The sequence below is a fragment of the Gobio gobio genome, assembly GCF_949357685.1.
Source record: "Gobio gobio genome assembly, chromosome: 12".
In the NCBI taxonomy this organism is placed as follows: domain Eukaryota; kingdom Metazoa; phylum Chordata; class Actinopteri; order Cypriniformes; family Gobionidae; genus Gobio; species Gobio gobio.
The window spans coordinates 43,384,810-43,408,257 of record NC_137105.1 but is presented as its reverse complement, the minus strand read 5'-3'; the positions used below and the strand labels follow the sequence as shown (position 1 = coordinate 43,408,257).

Genomic DNA, 23,448 nt, shown 5'->3' with positions numbered 1-23,448 from the left:
TAATAATTATAATTATGAAATAAATAATACTAATTATATAATTATTAATGGTTGCTTATTTTTTACTTGATCTTTCATGTATAAACAATGTTTACTTTTAAACAGCATACTTGTTTTTTGTATTATTTACTTATGATTATCATCATAAATAACAAACATTGATTTTTAAAAAATAGTTAAATAAAATTTAAATAAAAAACATTTGGCTGTGGTACCAAAATTGGGGCAGAGTACCGTAAAATGTTTATGGTATTGGTACCGACTACTGGAACTACTACTACACTCTTTCAGGTGTAAAACAGTTTGGATAGTTGTTAATATGACAATTATGATGCATTACTTAAGAGTTTTAAGTATTATATAACATGAGTAGCTCTCTGTGACTTTCATTTTTAAAAAAGTAGTTCTCAAATGAAAAAAGGTTGGAGACCCCTGCTTTAGAAGCACATAGAGAAACTACGGTGGTGTAAGATGTCGTCGTCTGAGACAGCAGACAGTAGCTAGCGCTCTATAGAGCATTTTGTCCGTTTAGGGCTACTGGAGAAACATGACAGTGCAAAATGGTGACTTAACTGTAAGGGGACCCGCGGTGTATGTAGATAGAAACGACTCATTCTAAGGTAATAAAAACACAACGGTTCATTATGTAAGGTCTTTATACACCACTGAAAACATAGTTATGTATATTATATTGCATCTCTGTCAATAGATCCTCATAAATATTACACACTGCACCTTTAACATGAACAATATTTCTACAGAATTTATTAAACTTAGTTCATTTTTAGTTCATGTTAACTAAAGTAGTTAATTAATGAAAACTTTAATGTGTTACCATTAAAATATACAAAAGTGTCCAGATAACATTTTAATAATATTATTTAGTATAATGACAATATAAATACATGTTGTCTTTATAATATGTATAGTTATATTCTCAAATTGGTCTTTATCCATATGCAGCTGCCTTTATATTTTAGTTTAAAGACCCCTGGTTTAATTTAGTTAAACTGTTGACATGCTTCATGAATAACAAGACATCCAGTTCAATAGCACAGACATTTGAAGGTAAATCTATCCTCCCATTTCAAGTATGTGCAACATGGCTCGGTGCTTCAAATGTGTTTATCAAGCAAATGTGTATGGATGTAGTTGTGTAAGGTATGTTTTTGTACATGTCACATAGTTTCAGTCAAAAGCCTCATATGTATTGAACAGTCTCATATGGATTGTGTGTAGTTGTTCTTACTGCCTTCTCCATACAGTCTATTACATCTTCTATCTCCTTCTGCCTGCTCCTCTAACACCTGGTTTTCAAGGGGGAGGTGAATTCTAACTCTTTAGCAGGACTGTAATTGAATCCAGTATCTCGCCCATAAGACGGAGATAGGATACTTGCTCAGGCATGGACCAACATGGGCACACTGGTCTATGAGGGAATTGGGCTTGTTTGCAGGCAGCTTGCTAGGGCTGTCACATATCAAACCCAGTGGAGCAAATCACAGCGTTTCACCAGAGCGATTGCACAGCCGGCTTGGATAGAAGGGAGAAAGAAAAACAACATGGCACGATCAGGTTTCTGCCCTTTAGAAGATTGGCGTGTGGCTGATTGTGGTTGGATTGATGATGGTAGCCTCTCACAAGGTGCTCCGGTTTCGAAGGGGGTTGAAAAACGTGAAAGAAGTCACCCAAAGGTCACATAGGCTTAGCTATGCAACCAGCAGTGAACGGTATACAACCTCAAGTGAAAATAAGATGTATGAAGTGCTGTTCAGAAATCACTTTCAAATCAAGAAGCTTTCTGTTGGTCAGCACGGTGAATTCACATAACCAACTTGAACATAAATGAAATGTGTGCAATGCTTGAGACTACTAAAAAGCTGAAAATATTTGTCCTATTTTAACGATCTGAGCGCATGGTCTGAAGCGCATGGCGCAGGTACACACTTAGGGTGTGTCCGAATCCACGTTTGCTAATTTAACGACGGAAAAAAAGGTCGGCGCACCAGGCACATGGTCCAAGGGTTGTACCTAATCTCTTAAAGGTCCTGTTCTTCGTGATCCCATTTTTCAAACTTTAGTTAGTGTGTAATGTTGCTGTTAGAGCATTTATAATACCTGTAAAATTATAAAGCTCAAAGTTCAATGCCAAGCGAGATATTTTATTTAACAGAAGTTCCCTTTCAAAGCCTACAGCGAACGGCTGGTTAGGACTACATCCTGGTATTTCCTGCTTTAATTACGTCAGTAGAGCAGTATGTCGACAAATGCTGCGTTCTATTATTTATCCGTGTCGGAGCTCCGACTAGGAAGACAGACGTTACCTAGCAACACGCACCAATACGCCCCCTTTCCTCGGATTTTGCCGCTCGGAAGTTTGGACAACCGTGAGGACACCGAGCAAGAATTCCGAATCGGAATACAAGATGGCTGCGACCTGTGTGACTTGTAAGTATGAATTGTTTTCATTGTTTTTGGACCGATTTAGTTGTTTAAATGTTCATTTGGCAAAGATGTTCAGATATCTCTATGCCTAGTAGACCTACAACAAACGTTCATTAAAAAGGGTCCTGTACCCGCCTTTTTCAAACTGGCGCAGCGCTGACTCGCGGTAGGTAACGTTAGAAAATGCATGATTTGATTTGATAACATTAACCTAGATTATTGTTAGCTATTATTAGGCGCATAACCAAGTGTGTGTGCGGAGTGTGGAGCGCGCACTGCATGACGAGGCGCCGTCCATGTTTTTCTCCGACTCGGACGCGCAAAACATACCAGAACGCTTGAAGTGTGGAAGTGACATCATATCCGAGGGCCGAGTCGGATCGTTGACCATAATGGAACGCACCATAACCTCCGCCCACAAGAACGCGCGAAAAAGGGGGCGTGGTCTTGTTGCTCCCGCGTGGAGAATAGGAAGTGTTGCGTTCGGTTGCGTTCATATAGTTTGTTTGTTGCCATGTCGTCGAGACGCTGTTATTTTCATCCCGGAGTCAAGTCACCTTTGTTTGGCTTTCCCAGGGACGCTGTACTTAGAGATCATTGAGCGCATGCATCCCCGTTATGGTGAAAGGCGTGACCTTTCCGGTAACGTGCGCTCTGCGTGCCCTAAGCTGCTGTCGAATCACAACACGGGAACCGCTGGCACAATCAGAACTCGTTACGTGTTTCTGAAGGAGGGACTTCATAGAACAGGGAAATCTTTCAAGCCGTTTTGAGGACAGTGAAAACAGCGGTATACAGATAAGTAAATTGTGTGAAAAATAATGTGTTAAGGATTCCAGATTCTCCCTTTAACTACTGGCTTCTTCAAAAACTTGACATGTTGGGTGTGCGATGATATGAAGAATGCAAAACAAGATTAAATGCTCATAATGCAATATGCTCCAACATATTTCCATGAGAAACGAGCCTCTAATCCGAGCATGCACTTGACTGAACCTAATCCAGATTACATAATGAATCGTCTGAATCATTATGCAAATAAACAGATCAGCTTGATGCTTCGCTGTGAAATGCCAATGAGATGAATATTGGGAGCAACATTTGCATTTTGAGACTGAAAGAACGAATGTTTGTAGATATTTATTTTACAAGCCATTATAGTTTGAACTACAACTTAATTTAATCAAATCAATTTCTTGATCAACTGGTGTTATGCTTTGAAAGTGAATTATTAGATGTCTCATAATGCCAACAAGAGAAGTCCCTGTTCTTAGGATCCACAGATTTACTCTAGCTTCTTTTGCTGAATGCTTGAAAAAAAAATCGAAAGAGCTTGCGGATTGAGAGTGTTTCACGCAAAAAGGAGGACAAGGTAGAAAAAAAAACCTCTTGCAATATGGCACGATAACCTCTAAGGGCCTTTTCCAACCTCGCCACCTGCTCCCACTGTCTGTGCTGTGGGCAAACAGGCCAATGAGTGAAGAATGTATGTGTGTGTGTATTCTTGTCTTCGGGTCAGCTACAGTAGGCAGTTACACTATCTTTCAGATCAGAGCTATCTAACCTAACACATTGACATTCTGCACAAGCAGTTAACTATAAATGTGTATAGACTACAAAAGAGCCGTTTGCTCTCTGCTATCCCTCAACGTGTTTTGATCACGTCAAACACATCCGCTTGAAAGGTTAAACGCTGTATTTGCCTGCAGAAGCCGTGCTTTCCCATGCGTCATTCGGTGAATGTCCTGTCATCTCCATCTACACGCAGTCTCCCATTTCTCTCTCTCGTTCCCCGAGCCACTGGCCAATCACTCTGAATCAAGCACAGCTGCCTGACTGCATGCAGGCCATTAGATCGATACTTTACACATGCGAGCAGCAATGGCATTAACAGCAGAGAGAGGGAGGGACAGCGCTCAGAGCGCACTGGACCATGAGGCAGCATCACCACAGACGAAGCTCAGTGCATAACAGCAAATGCAATGCAGCAATGCAGTTTGGGAGGAGTTGCAGGAGGTGTAATCAATCAGTGTCTCTGCTGCAGGAAACTCATGACATGCCCCCCTCAGTACATACAGGAGGAGAATTTCACTTTTTTACCCCTGGAATAGGAGCTTAAACCTGAAAACTTTAGGGGCCGTTCACACAGGATGTTCTTGCATTCGTCTGTGACATTTTTAATTGTTTTTCTATGTAAACATAAACTATATGTACATTTTTGAGTGTTGCAATGCATGTCTGTTTTTCCACAATAAAGTTAAATGATGTATAAGTTTATCACAACATTATAATGCACATTATGAAAAACATTTTCAATTTAAAATATTCAATTATAAGTGTTTCTAAAGATTAACTTTCAGTGAGTGTTAGAATCGATGATGGCAAAGTAGTGTTATTTCAGTATTGTTTATCAATATTAATATTTTGAATTAGTTCTTTATTTTTAAGTTTTAGTAATTGTGTTATATGCTTGGGTATTATTATTAGCTTTAATTTATTTTTTTTATTTTTATTCCTTGTTCAGCTTCCCAAATAACCCAGTGTTAAGGAAACAGGGGATGCAGTTTGTTTTTCTGGAGCATCAATGGACTTCTGCAAGTGTGTTTGTTTGTTCCCAGATAGAGTCGAACCCGCAGGCCCTGAGTGAAACTGCATCAAATGTCTGTTGGCAATCGGCGCTTAAGTGCCTATAATGTAAAAAACACGAATGTATAGTGAACTGAAAATTATATGTCATGATGTATTGTATATGTGTGTGTGTCATAGGTGTGTGTGTGTGCTCGTGACTCTTTAGCTCCGCCCACTGCACGCCTCCATAAGTGCGGCTGTTTTCAGAAAGAATCGGTACAGCGTAACTGTCTTTTATAAATATGATAAAACTAAAGACTCTTCAGAGATATGAAGGATGCAATACTACTCTACTCAAGATTAACATGAGTAGGGCTGGGCACCGAACGGCGATACTTTTATGGTATCGAACGAAAAACTCTGAAACTATGAGTATCGAAAAATGATTTATCTTTCGATGCCAAATTTCGGTTCCAAAAGCCAAGCGGCTGTGTCTGTGTGAGCCTGTAGCATACTTGCATGCAAGGACCTAAAGCACCGGCGATTGGCTGTCCACCACCACGTGACGGGGAGGATTTCTGAAGATACTCGCAGTCACACAACACAAGTGTAGTTGTTTTTTCTCATGTGTTCTAATGTCGTTTTACAATGCCAAAGAGGTCTAAAGTGTGGCTATACTTTATAAAAGTGGATGCCGAGTCAGCAAAGTGCAACATATGCGATAAGAGTATTGCAACCAAAGGCGCAAAAGGAAAACTTTCTGTGAGACGTAAGTTCACAAACAGCGCGAGTGAATCATCGCGTGCGCGCGCTCTCTCTTTCCCTCTCAAAATGCTCAAATGGCTTCACATTAGCGCATCGCATCTGCACTAAAGGGGGGGGGGGATTCCCCCATTGTCAGAAATAAAATTCAGGCCCTGAATGAATGTCTGTAAAATTCCCTATAAATAATTATACATGATAAAAAGAAGGCTTCAAATAGATCGGTATCTGTGATCGACGATCGGTGATCGGCTCCAAAAATCCTGATCGGATCACCCTTACAAAAAGCACAACCAGTTTTATTAATAATGTTACCCTGAGTGAGAAGTGTTAACAGAATTTGTTTTAATTAAGGTGAAAAATAAAAGTTTTGTGTTTAATGTATTTGGTAAATGGACTGCATTTATATAGCGCTTTCAACAGACCCATGGCCATCCAAAGCGCTTTACATATTGCCTCACATTCACCCATTCATACACCGACGGCGGTGTCAGCCATGCAAGGCGTCATCCAGCTCGTCGGGAGCAGCTGAGGTTAGGTGTCTTGCTCATGGACACCTCGACACTTGGTCAGGTGGAACCGGGGATTGAACCACCAACCATCCGGTTTGTAGCCAACCTACATGAACCACTGAGCCACTGCACAAGAAACCCAATGGTATTTAGGAAGTGAGGTCTCTACACTAGATCGTGTACATTGACCTTCTTTCCCGGAAGTGCTGCGCTTTCGGGGCTGTTGGACATGGTGTTATATTTGAAGTAAAAAATGATATAAATACCGTTGGGTTTCTCTCAGAAACCGATCGTTTCGTGTCTTAAGACATTAATGTGTCGTCACGAGCCGCATGGATTAATTTGAAGTTGTCTGTGCATGTTTTTTTTACCCTAATAGAATTAGACCCCATTGACATGCATTCTATGAGTGACACACAGCAACGGTTGAAGTTAAAAATCTCCATTTGTGTTCTACTAAAGAAACAAAGACACCTACACCTTGGATGGCCTGGGGGTAAGCAGATAAATGTCAAATTTTCATTTTTGGGTGAACTATCCCTTTAAAACATATGGTATCGAAAAAGGTATCGTTAGGAACCGGTATCGAAACTGAGGTATCGAAATTGGCACCGGAACAAAAGATTTTGAACAATACCCAGCCCTAAATATTGAGATTGGCAGAAACTGTGTGTTATGTACCCTTTTACAATAACAACACTGCGGCAAAGGTAAGCTAAATTTAAAAATAGTGGAAATGTGCATGAAAAAAAATATACCAATATCAACAGGACAGAAATAATACTGGCTGTTCTCCAGTATATATTTCCGATTTATTATCCATTCACAATTCTGGAAGGTCCCTTAGGTCAACCAATCAGAGATTGTTAAATGTTCCCCGGGCTAGGCTGAAACTGCCATTGCTGCACATTCGAACTGCCTCTACATTGCACAAGTTTAAAGCAAAACTCAAAACCTATATTTTTTCTATGGCTTTTAATTGTAGCTGATTTGTGCTGTGTCTGGTCTGTTTTAAGTCCTAATTTATGTTTTACATGGTGCTATATATTGCTGGTACTTGATATAATGTACAGAACCTTGGTCAACAATTGTTGTTTTTAATGGTGCTATATAAATAAAGCTGAGAGTTGAGTTGATAACCGCTATGGTACCGATATATTGTGCATCCCTAAGAGCACATCCTGTGTAAAAGGGCCAGTTATAAGTCCACAAGAGGCTGAGGAAACTTTTTTCACTTACATAGTGAAGAATAGAAATAGGGGACGGGACAAGAAAATGTCACACTGTTTTATCCACATGAACAAAAATGTATGAGAGCATGTGTGCTACTGTAACTGCTCGGCTCCACGGCTCCAAAACAGTAACAGTACTCACAGATGATTCAGAGTCATTTAGACAAATTTATGAAAAACACATGCTGTCCATGCAGAGGAAATTGAGATTCTTTTGAAGCTGTGACTGCGGTACTGAGGTTCTCAACGCTGTAAGCTGCTCATCACACTAGAGCATCAAAATATCCTGGTTTCAAAGAGATCCAAGAAAGGGAGGGTCCCAGGAAGCTTTGTAAGACAGGCAGGTCTCTCCTTTGAGTAAAGTTCCTCTCTCCTCTCAGTCGTGGACATGTTGGCTAATGCCTGGCATTTAAAATGGCAAAGTTCAAATAAGGTTCATAAAAACCACAGCAAGCCCAAGGGAAAATCTTTCCCATATTTTCATCTTTTCATTCTCTCTCTCTCTCTCTCTCTCTCTCTCTCTCTCTCTCTCTCTCTCTCTCTCTCTCTCTCTCTCTCTCTCTCTCACACACAAACACACACACACACACACAGTCAATCTGAAATGCATTACCCAAGATCTGGTGGCCAGCTCTGTATGGGGTTGGAATATATTGAATAGCGAAAAACAAGAATTGATAATGGACTCCCAACCCCCTTTATCATCATCAGATAAAATTCATATTTCACTGCACTCACTGCTCTGGAAAATATATATCGATTAAATAAGCATGACTCCTTGAATAATTTTTGAGGAAGATTTCTGGGTTAAAACTGGTGAGCCGGTGGGAAGTGAACTCGCGTGAAACAGATGCTTTTGATGGAAAGGAGGCTGTGGAATTGTCCATCACTTTCTTCACTGCAGTGAAAATGAGAGAGTGAAAGAGAGAGAGCGTGAATCTCATGAGTCCCTAGAGAACTGAAGAGACAGTCAGTCTGAAAGAGTGAGACACTCCAGTACCGACAGCCTGTCAGAGTGAGAGAGGCATCTGCCAGACCTCACACATACACAGACACACACACACACATTCTCGGTCACTCGCTTTCTTCCTCATTCACTCTCTCTCACTTTGTCTCTGTCTGCCTCATGTGTTCCCTATTTAAAGAACACAGAATTTATGCAGACCTGCATACTGCAGCAGTTTAAAAATGCAGCTTTTTGCTTTTTCAATGCCTGAATTTTGTTCCTTGCTACACTGGAATATGAAATAATAAATACATTTTAAGGACCAATTCTAATGTACATAGCTGTGTAAAATATACATTTTTATATGCATATTTTATTTCATTATTCTATTCTGATGTCACATCTTTCATTCTAATGGAAATAAATGCAATGCTTGAAAAAACTCTCAATTTCTTGCTCTTTCTTCATCTTTAAGCACACACAAACCAACACATTTCCACAATTCAACATTCAGAGTGACCAACAGTGCATCTTCGGCCTCCTATAGTCTGCTGTGTGTATTGTTGTGAGCAGTGATTCATCCATGCTGAGTGAAACCCCATAAAGCCATCTTTATGAGCGACTCTAAGAGGCTTTCACTCCTGCAGAATCATCACCTTCTCCTGCAAAGGGACAATGATGCTGAGGGAAATGTATCAGCAAACTGCCATAGCAGAAATAGTCCACGGAAAGCCGCCCAGACAGCAGATCACAGTCTGGACTGCTTTAAAATAAAACGACTCAGCTCCGATCTCCTGCACTGGCCTGAGGAGACATATGCTGTGTTCAGATAAACCACTGCTGCTGGTCACTTTGAGCTGCAGGGAACACCTAGGTCGAGGAGTCGTAAAGGGGTCGGGGTCAAAGGTTAAAAGGGAATGGCCCGAGTTCAACTAGCGAGCAGGTGCTGAGGTCAGAGATGTGTTGCTGCTGGGATGGTCTCGTGATATTCTGTTGAATCCAATCACATTTTATTTTCAGAGCTGCCTTTAATGAATTTTAATAATCTAAAGCTCTTGGTAAATAAAGTAATCTGTTGCAGACATACACATCAATCAATGCGTCCTGACCAGATGATTTAAAAATGGGTCCAACTCAATGTTATCAATGTTTGTGGAGCAATACTGCTTAACCGCATATGTGCTGGTTATGAGTAATATGATCATATATGCCATGTTCGAAAGTTTAGGGTAACATAGTTTTTTTAAAGCATGAATACTTTTATTCAGCAAGGACACATTAAAGGTGCAATGTGTGAATTTTAGCAGCATCTAGTGATGAGGTTGTGAATTGCATCCCCCCCAACGCTCACCCCTCCCTTACGGAGCACATAGAGAAGCTACGGGGGCCGACACAGGACAAAAATATTGTCGACGGAGAGAGCAGAGCGTGACTAGCGATCTGTAGAGCAGTTTGTCCGTTTAGGGGACCCGTGGAGTATGTAGATAGAAATTACTCCTTCTAAGGTAATAAAAACATAACGGTTCATCATGTAATGTCTTTATACACCACTGAAAACATAGTTATGTATATTGCATTTCTATCAATAGATCCCCATAAATATTACACACTGCACCTTTAAATTGACATGAAAAGAAGATTTCTATTTCAAATAAATTCTGAAAAAATTTATCAGGGTTTCCGCAAAAATATTATGCAGCACAACTGTTTCAACATTAATATTAAGAAATGTCTTTTGAGCAGCATAACAGCATATTAGAATGATTTATGAAGGTGACAATAAAGACTGGAGTAATGACTGCTGACAATTTGCCGGCACAGGAATACATTTAATTTTAACTAAATGTTTAATTTTAACTAATATTTCACAAACGTACTGTTTTTACCATATTTTATGATCAAATAAATGCAGCCTTAGTGAGCATAAGAGATAGCCTGGATGCCAACCGAATTTAGCCCCGCCCACAAAATGTTTTGCTCGGGCAATTCGGTCTGGACTCGCTCCATAGAGGAGGAATTATGCCCGAACAGAAACTGTTCGGACCAATGAAATTGTCAGGGCGGGCTTTAGACGATGATGGACAGATGATCAACAGTAACGTAATCATCCACGTCATCGAAGGCTCTTGGGTTGAATTTGCTCTTATCCTAAACGGAGAACTTGTTCGTATATGCGTTCACCTTTACTATTTCTCTCAGAAACGATGATCGTGTTGGTAAGTACTCTGTGTATCCTTAAATTATTTTATTACTGCCAAAGATCGTTTACACTCATGTTTTTCTTGTAACGTTACTTAATCATGCGTGCGTGCAGACAGGGTTTCCAAGTGTTTTTGCAATGTCGCGCACAATTGCTACTCAAAACGTTTGGTTGGCAAAATATGTTATTTTGGCAAGGTTGCCTGCTAAAATTCGCATTCCTGGGTTTATATAATCACATAATTGGGGTCGCTTCAACCCGCGGACATGGAGAAAAACACGGACTTGGCAACACAGTGCAGTTGAGTTCTGTTGACATTTGACAACTAACGTTACGCGTCGCTCCGTTGCTCTGATTGGTTGTGGATCTATCCAATTGAGGTCTTTCCTGGCTCGGTTGAAACACGCCCCATAATCAAAGCTCAATGGAGCGGTACCAGACTCATATTCTGACTAGAATTGAGTATGGCCACGCCAGGCTACATAAGAGACTTACTGACCCCAAACTTTTAAACAGCAGTGCTTGTATTGTTTATGTTTAACTGGATTCTCTCATGTGTATTCCGCTGACCAACAGTCGCACAACAAATACAGTCATCTGTGTAAGTAAAGCAAGACAGCATCTAACAACCCCTGAGTAAAGCCCCATACGTTTCCCATCTCTGAAATCATATGCTCTCTATAAACTGAAATAAGATCAGCATAAAAACACTATAATGAGAAAGTACATCTGTGGCTTTTCCTCTGCAGTACAGCATGAAGCAGACAAATTGGAGCAGCACTTATTAAATGTCTTAAAAGGATTTCAAAAAGCTCAAAGTGATTATGTCTGGCAGACCCTCCATCGGAGAGCTGACTTTCACAATAGCAAAGGGTTAAAGCTTTCCTAAAGATTAAACATTCACCATACTTCCTACGGTCATTCATCTTATAACAAAGAAAACCAGTGGCTTTGAAGAACAAATTCTGCTTGATATACTCAGGAAATATTTAGTTTTAACAGATAAATGGAACATGAGAGTTTGGACCCACATGAAAATGGAATAAAATATTGTTAATAATATAATATTATTATAAAATTGTATCTCAAGCAATGCAAATTATTTACAAAAAACAATGGAAGACTAGACTCTTGCTTTTTTGTGACCATTGTGACCATTTTTTCCTTCCCTTTTGTGATGTATGATACAGCTTCTCAAATGAGAAAAAAAAAAGTAGGACGGGCCTTGATTTTGTCCATTGGGTGTTAAAGGTGTCATGAACTGAGAAATCTAATTTTCCTTGAGCTTTTGACATACACTCACCTAAAGGATTATCAGGAACACCTGTTCAATTTCTCATTAATGCAATTATCTAATCAACCAATCACATGGCAGTTGCTTCAATGCATTTAGGGGTGTGGTCCTGGTCAAGGCAATCTCCTGAACTCCAAACTGAATGTGTCAGAATGGGAAAGAAAGGTGATTTAAGCAATTTTGAGCGTGGCATGGTTGTTGGTGCCAAACGGGCCGGTCTGAGTATTTCACAATCTGCTCAGTTACTGGGATTTTCACGCACAACCATTTCTAGGGTTTACAAAGAATGGTGTGAAAAGGGAAAAACATCCAGTATGCGGCAGTCCTGTGGGCGAAAATGCCTTGTTGATGCTAGAGGTCAGAGGAGAATGGGCCGACTGATTCAAGCTGATAGAAGAGCAACTTTGACTGAAATAACCACTCGTTACAACCGAGGGGCTACAACAGCAGAAGACCCCACCGGGTACCACTCATCTCCAATACAAATAGGAAAAAGAGGCTATAATTTGCACGAGCTCACCAAAATTGGACAGTTGAAGACTGGAAAAATGTTGCCTGGTCTGATGAGTCTCGATTTCTGTTGAGACATTCGGATGGTAGAGTCAGAATTTGGTGTAAACAGAATGAGAACATGGATCCATCATGCCTTGTTACCACTGTGCAGGCTGGTGGTGGTGGTGTAATGGTGTGGGGGATGTTTTCTTGGCACACTTTAGGCCCCTTAGTGCCAATTGGGCATCGTTTAAATGCCACGGCCTACCTGAGCATTGTTTCTGACCATGTCCATCCCTTTATGACCACCATGTACCATCCTCTGATGGCTACTTCCAGCAGGATAATGCACCATGTCACAAAGCTCAAATCATTTCAAATTGGTTTCTTGAACATGACAATGAGTTCACTGTACTAAAATGGCCCCCACAGTCACCAGATCTCAACCCAATAGAGCATCTTTGGGATGTGGTGGAACGGGAGCTTCGTGCCCTGGATGTGCATTCCACAAATCTCCATCAACTGCAAGATGCTATCCTATCAATATGGGCCAACATTTCTAAAGAATGCTTTCAGCACCTTGTTGAATCAATGCCACGTAGAATTAAGGCAGTTCTGAAGGCGAAAGGGGGTCAAACTAGGGATGCACCGATCCGATACTCAGTATCGTATCGGCTCCGATCCGCCATTATTTGCTGGATCGGGTATCGATCAGACAGGACCGATCCAAATCCGATACTGTGCGTGTAATATTCTGTGTTATTGTTAAGCCCCAGTGCCCCACAAAAGGCACAAAAACATTATAAAGCATCATCAACTCTTCTTCGTGCACCATATAAAGTGTTCTGAAGCCATTCCATAGTTTAATGTGAGGTACAAATGAATATTTAATCATTAAATTCAAGTTCCCGCGAATGCTTCCCTCATTCCCTACATTACTTTCTACCGGGTGTCTGTTAGATCACAACACTGGACCAGAGATTGTGTTGTTCTTCACACACGGTAACTGAAGTGTTAACTGATGAACTGTGAACTGTTAAAAGAAACGCCTCAGTAAAATATTGCATAGATAGACACACTACGCATAGATTTATCTTCCCTTTGTGTTTTAAAGTAGAATTTTTCAATACGGACGGAGCGGCGCGCTGTGACTCTGTTGCTTCAAGCGCATCATCCTATAAAATGTTGCTGCCTCATTAAAAAGCTGCGTTATACATTTAAAATAAATGTCTTTTAATTTCTTAGTATAGACCCTATATCTATAAATGTATTTACTTGTTTTTCATGAATGTTTTTACAACATTTTACCAGATTTAGAGCTACACTTATTCACTTTTATAGTAGTATTTTTGTCATAGATTGTGATTTATTTTTATAATTTGTTTTTTTTTTTTTATAATGAAGTTGTCTGTATTTAGTAGATTGTGTTTAACTCACAAAAGAGTGATTATCAGTTCAACACACTGAGGTATAGAAATTCTACATAGATTTAAACAAAACTGCATTGGTATCGGATTGGTATCGGTATCGGCTAATACTCAGTATTTTAAATATCGGATCGGTTCTGAAAAAATGGTATCGGTGCATCCCTAGGTCAAACACAGTTTTAGTATGGTGTTCCTAATAATCCTTTCGGTGAGTGTATAAGAGGTCATCATACTATAAGAATATCCTGTAAGTTTCAGAACTGAAAACTTCCTTGTTACCTTCCAGCTTTTATTGTTACCAAGCAGATAATGCACATTATGAAATGTGCCTGTCATAGACAGGTGAAAGACCGCCTCTGCAGAAGAAAATCAAAGCCTACTTCATCATTGCAACTTTGGCCCCGCCCACTGGCGTGTTAGTGAGATGACGAGGAGAGAGGAGCAATACAGGATAGACTACAAATAACATTACCTTCCAAAGGATCCTAATGCTAGGAATGTAGTTATTTGTCTCAGTTGAGCATTATTTATTTGTATGTGGTACATTTCACTGTGGATTCTTTGGTAAATCGGTCACAATTTTGGCGCAGGATTTGCAAACAGACTTTTACGCTCTGGACTCGACAGTAATGCCACAACATATTAGTAATCGTGTTAATTCTAAAGCCTGATCAGTGACCAGTGATTTCTGATATGTAATGATTCATGTACAGTCAGATGTTCTTTGTCTATGTGTCAGTAAATCAAACCAGTGACGGTCAACGGGCAACTTCACATTGTGTCTCTCAGTAGGATGAAAATAATCTGTTATTTAAACTGATTAAATTATATATAGAAAGCGATCAAAGGACACTCCCTTTACAATCGCTGGAGCTGTCAATCAAACCCTGAGTTCTGGACTCGAGGGCTGAAGGCACTTTTCGTTTTGTTTTTTACATGATGTACATGGATAAATCACTTATAAACACTGCACTATTTCTATATATTTTGCTTTCATTGTGAATTTAAATATTTTGGCTAATCTGATTATGCTTTCAGTTACCAACAAGAATACAAGATTGCCACACTCTGAATTTACATTCATTTTCCAGTTGTTTGCGACAATAATAAGTTTTCCAGTACCAGGGGAAGCCTTGTAGTATTCATAAAACACCAAGGATAAACCCAGTATGCTGTAATGAGCATCTTGTTCAGCCAAATAACCTGTGCTGAGGAAGTGGGACACTCACCGTTTGTAGTCTCCTCTACGATGCATTCCCGAATGGAGTCTGTTAGACCAAGGCTGGCTGCACTGGGCAGAGGGCCGAGGAGGGCTGTCAGGGGCATATGTGTGGACTGACTAGAGAGCGGTATTGTATTCTTACTCCCCTCCTTATTCTCCGTCTCTTGCTGGTCCCCCTGCTCTAGCACTTGACTGATAAACTCATGGTTGAGGTGTTGGGCTGCTGCCTCCATTTCCTCATCCTCTGGATCTTCGTCCCCAGTCACCCCAGAGGCCAAAGACACACAGTCATCCTCTGAAAGTGTGTTAGAGAATAATCTAAAACCAACACTGTCGTTTCTGCACGTGCATCAGCATAAAACCACACAATAATCTCTATTAAGAACAAATCATCAGCGAATTGTACTGTTGAGAGATGAGCCTAGGTGTACTAAATAAACATGCAGAGCGCTTGATTTGATCTACCTTCTCTTGCGTAGGAGGCATAAATCCCTCTCAGTTTGGTTCTGCTGCTCCCTGCCAGCTGTGTCTCAATCTCATCGCGGTATGAGTTGATCTCACCTGCAGACAACATACACAGATGTACACATGAGTCTCTGATTGACAGTTCAATCTTTCTGTCTCAACATATATCTTTGGTAGAGTGTGTTCAATGTTCAGATCACATTTGCTAATGGAACGCATTACGTATAGTCCATATATATTTAGACCATTCATTAAAACAGCTTCTGTCGGTAAGGTGGGTGCTCCAAACCACAGGGGCATTTGCTATTCATAATCATTGAAAAAATCTTGAAATGCTTAGTGTAGTCGAGATAACGCACCACAGAGAGCATTCAGATGCCTTGTTGAGTCAATATAGAGAATCAATATCTTATTCCAGGAGGACAGACTAACCTTGATATTCCTCAAGTTTCTTGACCAACTCTTGCTCCAGCTGAAAAAAAAAGACATTTAATTAAGAGAACCATTTATCCAGAGTCTTATATTCATAGCTTAATTTCTGGTCACACACACACATATACCTACACTATCGTTCAAACGTTTGAGGTTGGTAAGATTTTTTAAATATATTATTTTTAAAAGATACCCTGCATTTATTTTGTCCAAAATACAGTAAAATAGTATTATTATTATACATTTTTATGATTTAAAATAGCTGTTTTCTATTTGAATATATTTAAAATGTAATTTATTCCTGTGATGGCAAAGCTGAATTTTCAGGATCATTACTCCAGTCTTCAGTGTCACAAGATCTTCAGAAATCTTTCTAATACTATGATGTGCTGCTCAAGAAACATTTCTACTTTTCATACATTTTGAAAACAGTTGTGCTGATTAATATTTTTGAGGAAACTGTGATACATTTGTTATTTTAGGATTCTATTAGAAAGTGCAAAAGAGAAGCATTTATTTAAAATAAAAATCTTTGTAACATTATAAAAGTCTTTACTGTCACTTCAATTTAATGTGTCTTTGCTCAATAAAAGTATTAATTAAAAAAACTTTTTTAACTTTTGAACATTAGTGTGCCTTTGTAGTTCATAATCATATTATTGATCAACTTAATGCATTTTTGCTGAATAAAAGCAGGGTTTGTAACTTCGAACAGATACTGTAAAATGAAATTTCAGGACTTTCAAGGACTTTTCAAGCACTACTTTTTTGGTTTTCAAGGAATCAGAGATCTCACTTATTAAACAATATCTTTATCATCTTTCAAATTCTAAAAAAGGTAAATAGATAAGTAATAAAACAAAATGGTACAGATAAAGTGCAGCACATGCCATGACTGTGGTAACTTTTACCATTGAAAGGATACAAATCTGATTCTTATTCAAACTGATTTTCCCCCATGAATATATAATTGACCTGAAAAATGAAAGCTGTATCATATACTTGGATATTTATAGGAGCAATATCATGCTCATAGCCATGTAAATTGCTCTATATCTATACCAGACGGGCTGCAGCGTTCATTTTGTGTGAATTTTTTTATTTATTGATCAAATGAAACACTAATTTCACATATATTGTCTTTCAATAATTCAAGCACTTTTCAAGTACCAATTCAAAAAGGCTGTTTTCAAGGGTTTTCCAGGACTTACATTTCAAAAAGTCACATTTAAGTACTTCAAGCACTTTAAGCACCTTGTACGAACCCTGTAAAAGTATTAATTTAAACCTCCAAACCTTTCAACAGTAGTGTGTCTCATATGAGTACCTGCTGCATCTTTTGCTTTTTCTTTCCAGCAACAAAAGATGGAGGATCACATTCTTGCTCGAGGTCCACTCGCATGAACTCATCAATGGTCAGGGAACTGGTGGGGGTCTCCTCAAACTCTGTCAGCCTGGGCAGAAGAAAAGTTTGGTGAAATGTTACAGTACAGGCATCAGGGGTACACAACCTATCAAATGAGTTTTAACTAGGGATGCACTGGTATTAAAATTCTAGGCGATACCAATAAGTCGTTAACTATATTATATTATACCAAGGCCAGCTGACCGCTTGTATTCTGATTGATTTTTCCGATTACTTTTCTTCTGACAAAGAATATGAGGGGTATTAAAGCATTATGTATCAAACAGCCGGGACACTGCTTGTTTTTGTGTGACACATCAGGCAATTTCCCTAAGAATCTGCTCAGATCAGCAATGACATTCACCTTTTTCTCAGCGTGGCCTCGCACACCTTGACAACAGATATCACCTCCTTCACTGTACGGCGGAATTCATGCATCCGAGCTGCCACGAGCAGAGCTGGGGGAACAAGGGAGAGAAAATGAGGATAAATGTTTTGTCCCCAAACAGTATTGTTCTCAATTTGTATGACATTTCACCACCATGCAAATATACAATGTATATGCCATACAAAAGTGTTGGGAGTGCATTTTCAATAGGAATGGAGCATTTGTAAAAAGAATCTCTGCAGATGCTGAGGTGTGTTGTGCGATACAGTAACCGTTTAGTAGACATTATTTAAATATAGCTTTAAGAGAACAACAATAAAACAAGTCTCTATGTATAATATATAATATTTTATGTTAAAAACGGTAATATTGTGAAATATTATAGCAATTTAAAATAATATTTTAAAATGTAATGTATTCCTATGATGGCAAAGCTGAATTTTCAGCATCATTACTCCAGTCTTCAGTGTCACATGATCCTTCATAAATCATTCTCATATGATGATTTGATGCTCAAGAAAGATTTCTTATTATTATCAATGTTAAAAACATTTCTATTTTTATGGAAACCATGATACTTTTTTTGGGGATTCTTGATGGATAGTTTTAAAAGAAAGTTCATTTTAAACGAATGCTCTTAAATCAATTAATCACGATCAATCGCATTCAAAATAAAAGTTTGTGTTTACATAATAATGTGTGTAGACTGTGTATATTATTATGTATATTTGAATACATACTCATTCATGTATATATTTACATAATATTTGCATGTATATACTGTACATATATTTATATAATTTACATTATATTTAAATATAAATATTTTATAAATAAATATAACACATTTTTCTTAAATATTTGTGTGTGTATTTATATATGCATAATAATTATACACAGTACACACATATATATTATGTAAACACAAACTTTTATTTTAGATGCGATTAATCGCGATTAATTGATTTGACAGCACTCGTTTAAAATTAACTTTCTTTTAAAACTATCCATCAAGAATCCTAAAAAAAGTATCATGGTTTCCATAAAAATACAAATTTTTTCAACATTGATAATAATAAGAAATCTTTCTTGAGCATCAAATCATCATATCACGATTAATCGATTTGACAACACTATTTTAATTAGATTTTTTTTAACGATGTAAAATAATTCACTGTCAATTTTATCAATGTACTGCATCCTAAATAAAAGCATTACTGTTTTTTTTAAATAAATGTATATTCTAAATACCTGTATATCCTAAATTCTGCAAAATGATTGATGAATTTTTATTTCTATGTGAAAACGTTCACACAAACAAACACATATGTACAGTGGGTGACACCCATTATTTTTCATTTTGCTTTTATCTTGATCCTTGTTCACACTCTGAGTCAGAAGGTGAAGTGTAGTTGTGTTCACTCCCCTCGTTCTAAAACAATCAACCTCAATACAGAAAACTGACATTTACACTTAACATATTCCCCTGAACACTGTGAATGATTAATGATGAATTATTAATTATTCAGATATTGCAGCAGCGGATGTTAGATAAGAAAAGTGAGACAGTGAGAGAGGGATGAACTAGAGATGCAGGCAGGAAGTCTGCCTTCTATTCCTGTGCAGTCAGGGCATCTTGCTGACGACAGAGTGCAGGGACCAACAGTTCTGCTTCAGATCGAGGGCACCAAGATCTGTGCGGTGGTAAAGCACTTGCTGATCTTGTTTTTATCCTTGTTATGGAACTCGCTGCTCCAGTTCCCATGTCAAACTTTTAGCACATTAAGGGATTTGCTTTATGATCTGACAGATGCGCAGAACTGAAGACTGAAAAAACAAGTAGGCTATTTTTGATAGCTGACAAAGGAGGCATCTAGTGAATTTTTTAACAACTTGAAAGTTAATCCAAAACAAACAAAGGACTGTGGTTTAAAGGGATAGTTCGTCATCATTTACTCACCCTCATGTCAGTCAAAACTTGTATTATTTTCTTTCTTCTTTGGAACACAAAAGAAGATATTTTGAAGAATGCTTCAGCTGTTTTGTCTATACAATAATAACCAATGGGGTTCAAAAGTTTCAAACGCCAAAACAGACATAAAAGAAGCATAAAAGTCATTATCTTAGTGGTTTACTTCAGCGATTTAGCATTAAGCTTTGTATCAGCAAAAACCTGGTGGTATATTCAAATGATCGTGCTCCCCCCCCCCCCATGTCCCCCTGAGATGAGAGATTTATGTATTTTATGTCTGGAAAAAAGTCATTTTGCATCATCGGAGGCTTTTTTGGCCAGAGGCTAGAGACTACAGCCAATAGTAGGAGCTAGTTCCGCATGTTTTCAACCCACCCACAGGGGTGAGATCTCACTCACAGAATGTAAGACACAGACGGCCGCACGGATATTCATTACGGTGCTTCCATAGGCATGAACTGAAAACGCGCCAAACTGGACAAGCACTGTGCAGCCGTGAATGACTGACAATGCGGCCGTGAATGAATGCCGGTCGGCCGTACTCATTTTAGTTTCAGTTTAAAATTAGCGCCAATTCGGGGGCGGGTTGCTTGAATTGTGGGTTCATGAAAACACAACAACAAAACGGTAAAATGACAAACTCATTTAAATAGGCGCTTTGGGCAAGAGATGTAACCGGTTGGCGTGGCTTGGGAGTGGCCTTGTAGAGCAGCGAAGCAAGTGCATTCTGGGAGTTGCTGTCTTTCATCCATATGAGCCAAAAATACATTTTCTGTCTTTTCTCAGTCTAGAAGTCACCAACTTCTAAAATAATTTCACATTTCTACTACATAAATGACCCAATTTAAATACACGTTCATCTTTCCAGCGGTGAAGTACCCCTTTAGGTGTTGATTTGACATTGAATACATGAGTTGAACAATGATTTTATAGGACCTTATTGACTTTCATGGTATGGACAAAAACAGTTCTTCAAATATCTTCTTTTGAGTTCCACAGATAAAAAAAGAAAATCATACAGGTTTGCAACAGCACCAGGGTGAGTAAATGATGACAGAATTGTCCATTTTGAGTGGACTATCCCTTTAAGAGACAATACAACAAAGGATTTATAATTTGGACATTAGACAATATACCTGCACCACACAAGCCTGATGGTCGACGCCCTGTGTGCATCCAGTCTCTTTTCATCCTCTGCAACAGTCTGAGAGCAGTCATCGAAACCTCATGAGTCTTTTCACCGAACTCCAACATGTGGGCGAATCGTGGAATGTACAGACACGGATCTATAGATAGAAATCAACAGATCTGTAATCAGCGTCTGGATACAAACCTGGGAATATAACCTAAATATGTAACTTTGGATTGAAAACTAGTTATTACAAATCAAGGCTCCACGTCTCTGTGAACCTCATTTAGCTGACGCCTTATCAAAGGATTAAAAACAGTATCATTTTTGCGGTTCTCCTTGACTCCATGTTGAATCTAGAACACAGTCCCCCTATGGGAACCTTTAAAAGTGGTTTGGCTTAGAGTCACTCTGCGGGAGCAAATATCCCTCACTTCCACCTACTTCTAAGTCCTTGGGTAAACTCATTCTGCTGGCCCAATAAAGCCCAAACATCACAGCTGTCCTATTAAGAAGGAAATGAGCTCAGCTAAGAAAGGCGGCCATCTACAATCCTATCTAAGGCTACACTATGGGGACTGCACCTGCACTTACGAGACATAGTATGTTCATTGAAATCTCCCTAGACTGTGTCTGTCACTGGCCTTTTTATACATCTAGGTAATTTTATATTAAATTATCATATTAATACATAGAGCAGAGCAGTTGACAGAGCAAATATTCAGTGCCATCTGTGAAACAGGAAATAGTCTAAGTCGCTTAAGAAAAATTAAATTTTCTCATGTAACATTCTTTGGAATGATCCATACTGCACTGAAAAATAAATTGATTTTCAGACTTCTATTTCAGTCATGGCTGTAAAAAATATCTGATTTGTGAGACTGTGGCTGTCAGAGTTTGATTAAGGGAAAAATGATAAATGAATACAGAGAAATAATCAAATATATTTTGAGAATTGTTAGTGGGGACGGGAAACAGAGGCCTTTGAAAGCATTCTTGGTGAGGGTCGTGGACAAGCACTACAAGCAGGATTTGAAAAATCCTTTAAAATAAAGTCAGACACCCTACAGAAGCAAAATTGTGGATGATGTTCTTCATTGTGTTGCTAAAATGTATTCTTATCTAGGCTGAACAAAGACATCCCCTAAAAGATGCATCCAGGGACCATCAAACGTCTCAAACTCAGTCTGTGACCTTGTCTGATGTGTCTCTAATTGTTCAAATCATCATTTGCTTAGGGGAAAGCTTGATTTTGATGCAGTGAGAGAGCAAAATTTAAAGTGCTAATTCAAACCTTTTGCAATTACAGTAATACATGGCAGTAGTGTAAACTGTATTTTCAATATACAGTTAATTCTGCAACCTAACAAAGTGGCAATGTGTGAAAAAATCAACATAGAACTGTAATAATTCATAACTGAGAGAACAAAACAGCTGAATGATATCAACAACCTTGAATTTTTATTGTTGTAACACCTATTGTGACAGCTTTAAGAAGTAATTTAGGGGGTGTATAAGTAATAATTTGTTACATTTATATAGCGCTTTTCTAGGCACTCAAAGCGCTTTACATGGAAGGGGGGAATCTCCTCAACCACCACCACTTTATAGTTAAAGGTGCACTCAAGCTGTGTTCCAGTTCAAATTTGTATGCCCTTCCCTCGCCATCATTGCTAACATTGCGCAAGTTCCAACTATTAGTTGAAGTAATGGGTTTAAATGGAAAGCCATAACTCTTGATCACTTGGAATTTGCTTTGGAGCTGTTTTATTATTTACAACCTTTTCTTTTCAAGAACTGTTTTATGCACCATTCTATAGTTATGCCTGTCTGTTGGGAAAAACTCTAACAATACAATGAACTATAACTGCATAAAAATATATGGTCATCTTAAGGTAACTACAAGTATTACGTGGTTATTTCTAAATATCTCATATATCAAACACAGTAGTATAGGGTGGAGGTTAGTAACTTATGCTCTGCTGTGATGTCACAACTGTGTTGCATTGTGGTATACGAAGCTGCCCCCGGCTCTATTTTTTTGTGGTTTTAATATGCAAATGACACATTTCTGAGCGTGACTTAAAGAGAATGACACATTTAATATTTTAAAAAATGATTTTATTTACAACACGGAAACGCCTGGAACTCAAGGAAGTGTTGTGACGCATGACACAAAAAATAAAAGACTGACAGTAGGGGTGTAACAGTACACAAAACTGACGGTTCGGTACGTACCTCGGTTTTGAAATCACGGTTCGGTACGAGTTTGGTACAGTAGATTTACAAAATTGCTTTTTATTTATTTTTTATATTTAACAGTGGTTTACTGAAGAAGAAAAAAAGTGTCTGTCCTTGAATTAATTAAATTATATCTCAAAGTTTATTGAAGATATTTCTGTAAATTATATAGGGAGCCCTTACTTGCACATTAATATTAAAGGTTAACAAGAGAGCCCAAACTATTAGCCTAAATTCAGTTGCAATTTATTTTTAGGTCTAATAATCAACACTCAAATAACACAGTACGCAAACATGTAAACTTCACAAAAGGCAG

The 23,448-nt window shown here is 38.5% G+C and overlaps 1 protein-coding gene across 3 annotated transcripts in view; it reads right to left on the bottom strand.

Annotated features, from left to right (window-relative positions):
• Positions 1-23,448, bottom strand: part of brf1b (BRF1 general transcription factor IIIB subunit b) — a 108,193-nt gene that overhangs the window by 43,180 nt on the left and 41,565 nt on the right. For all 3 annotated transcript variants that reach the window (XM_079831175.1, XM_079831176.1, XM_079831177.1), the window contains 6 exons: positions 20,899-21,048; positions 17,767-17,860; positions 17,325-17,451; positions 15,998-16,037; positions 15,566-15,661; positions 15,108-15,395 (listed from right to left, as the gene is read on the bottom strand). In XM_079831175.1, the coding sequence (XP_079687301.1) occupies positions 15,108-15,395; positions 15,566-15,661; positions 15,998-16,037; positions 17,325-17,451; positions 17,767-17,860; positions 20,899-21,048 (795 nt within the window). The remainder of the gene's footprint in view (positions 1-15,107; positions 15,396-15,565; positions 15,662-15,997; positions 16,038-17,324; positions 17,452-17,766; positions 17,861-20,898; positions 21,049-23,448) is intronic.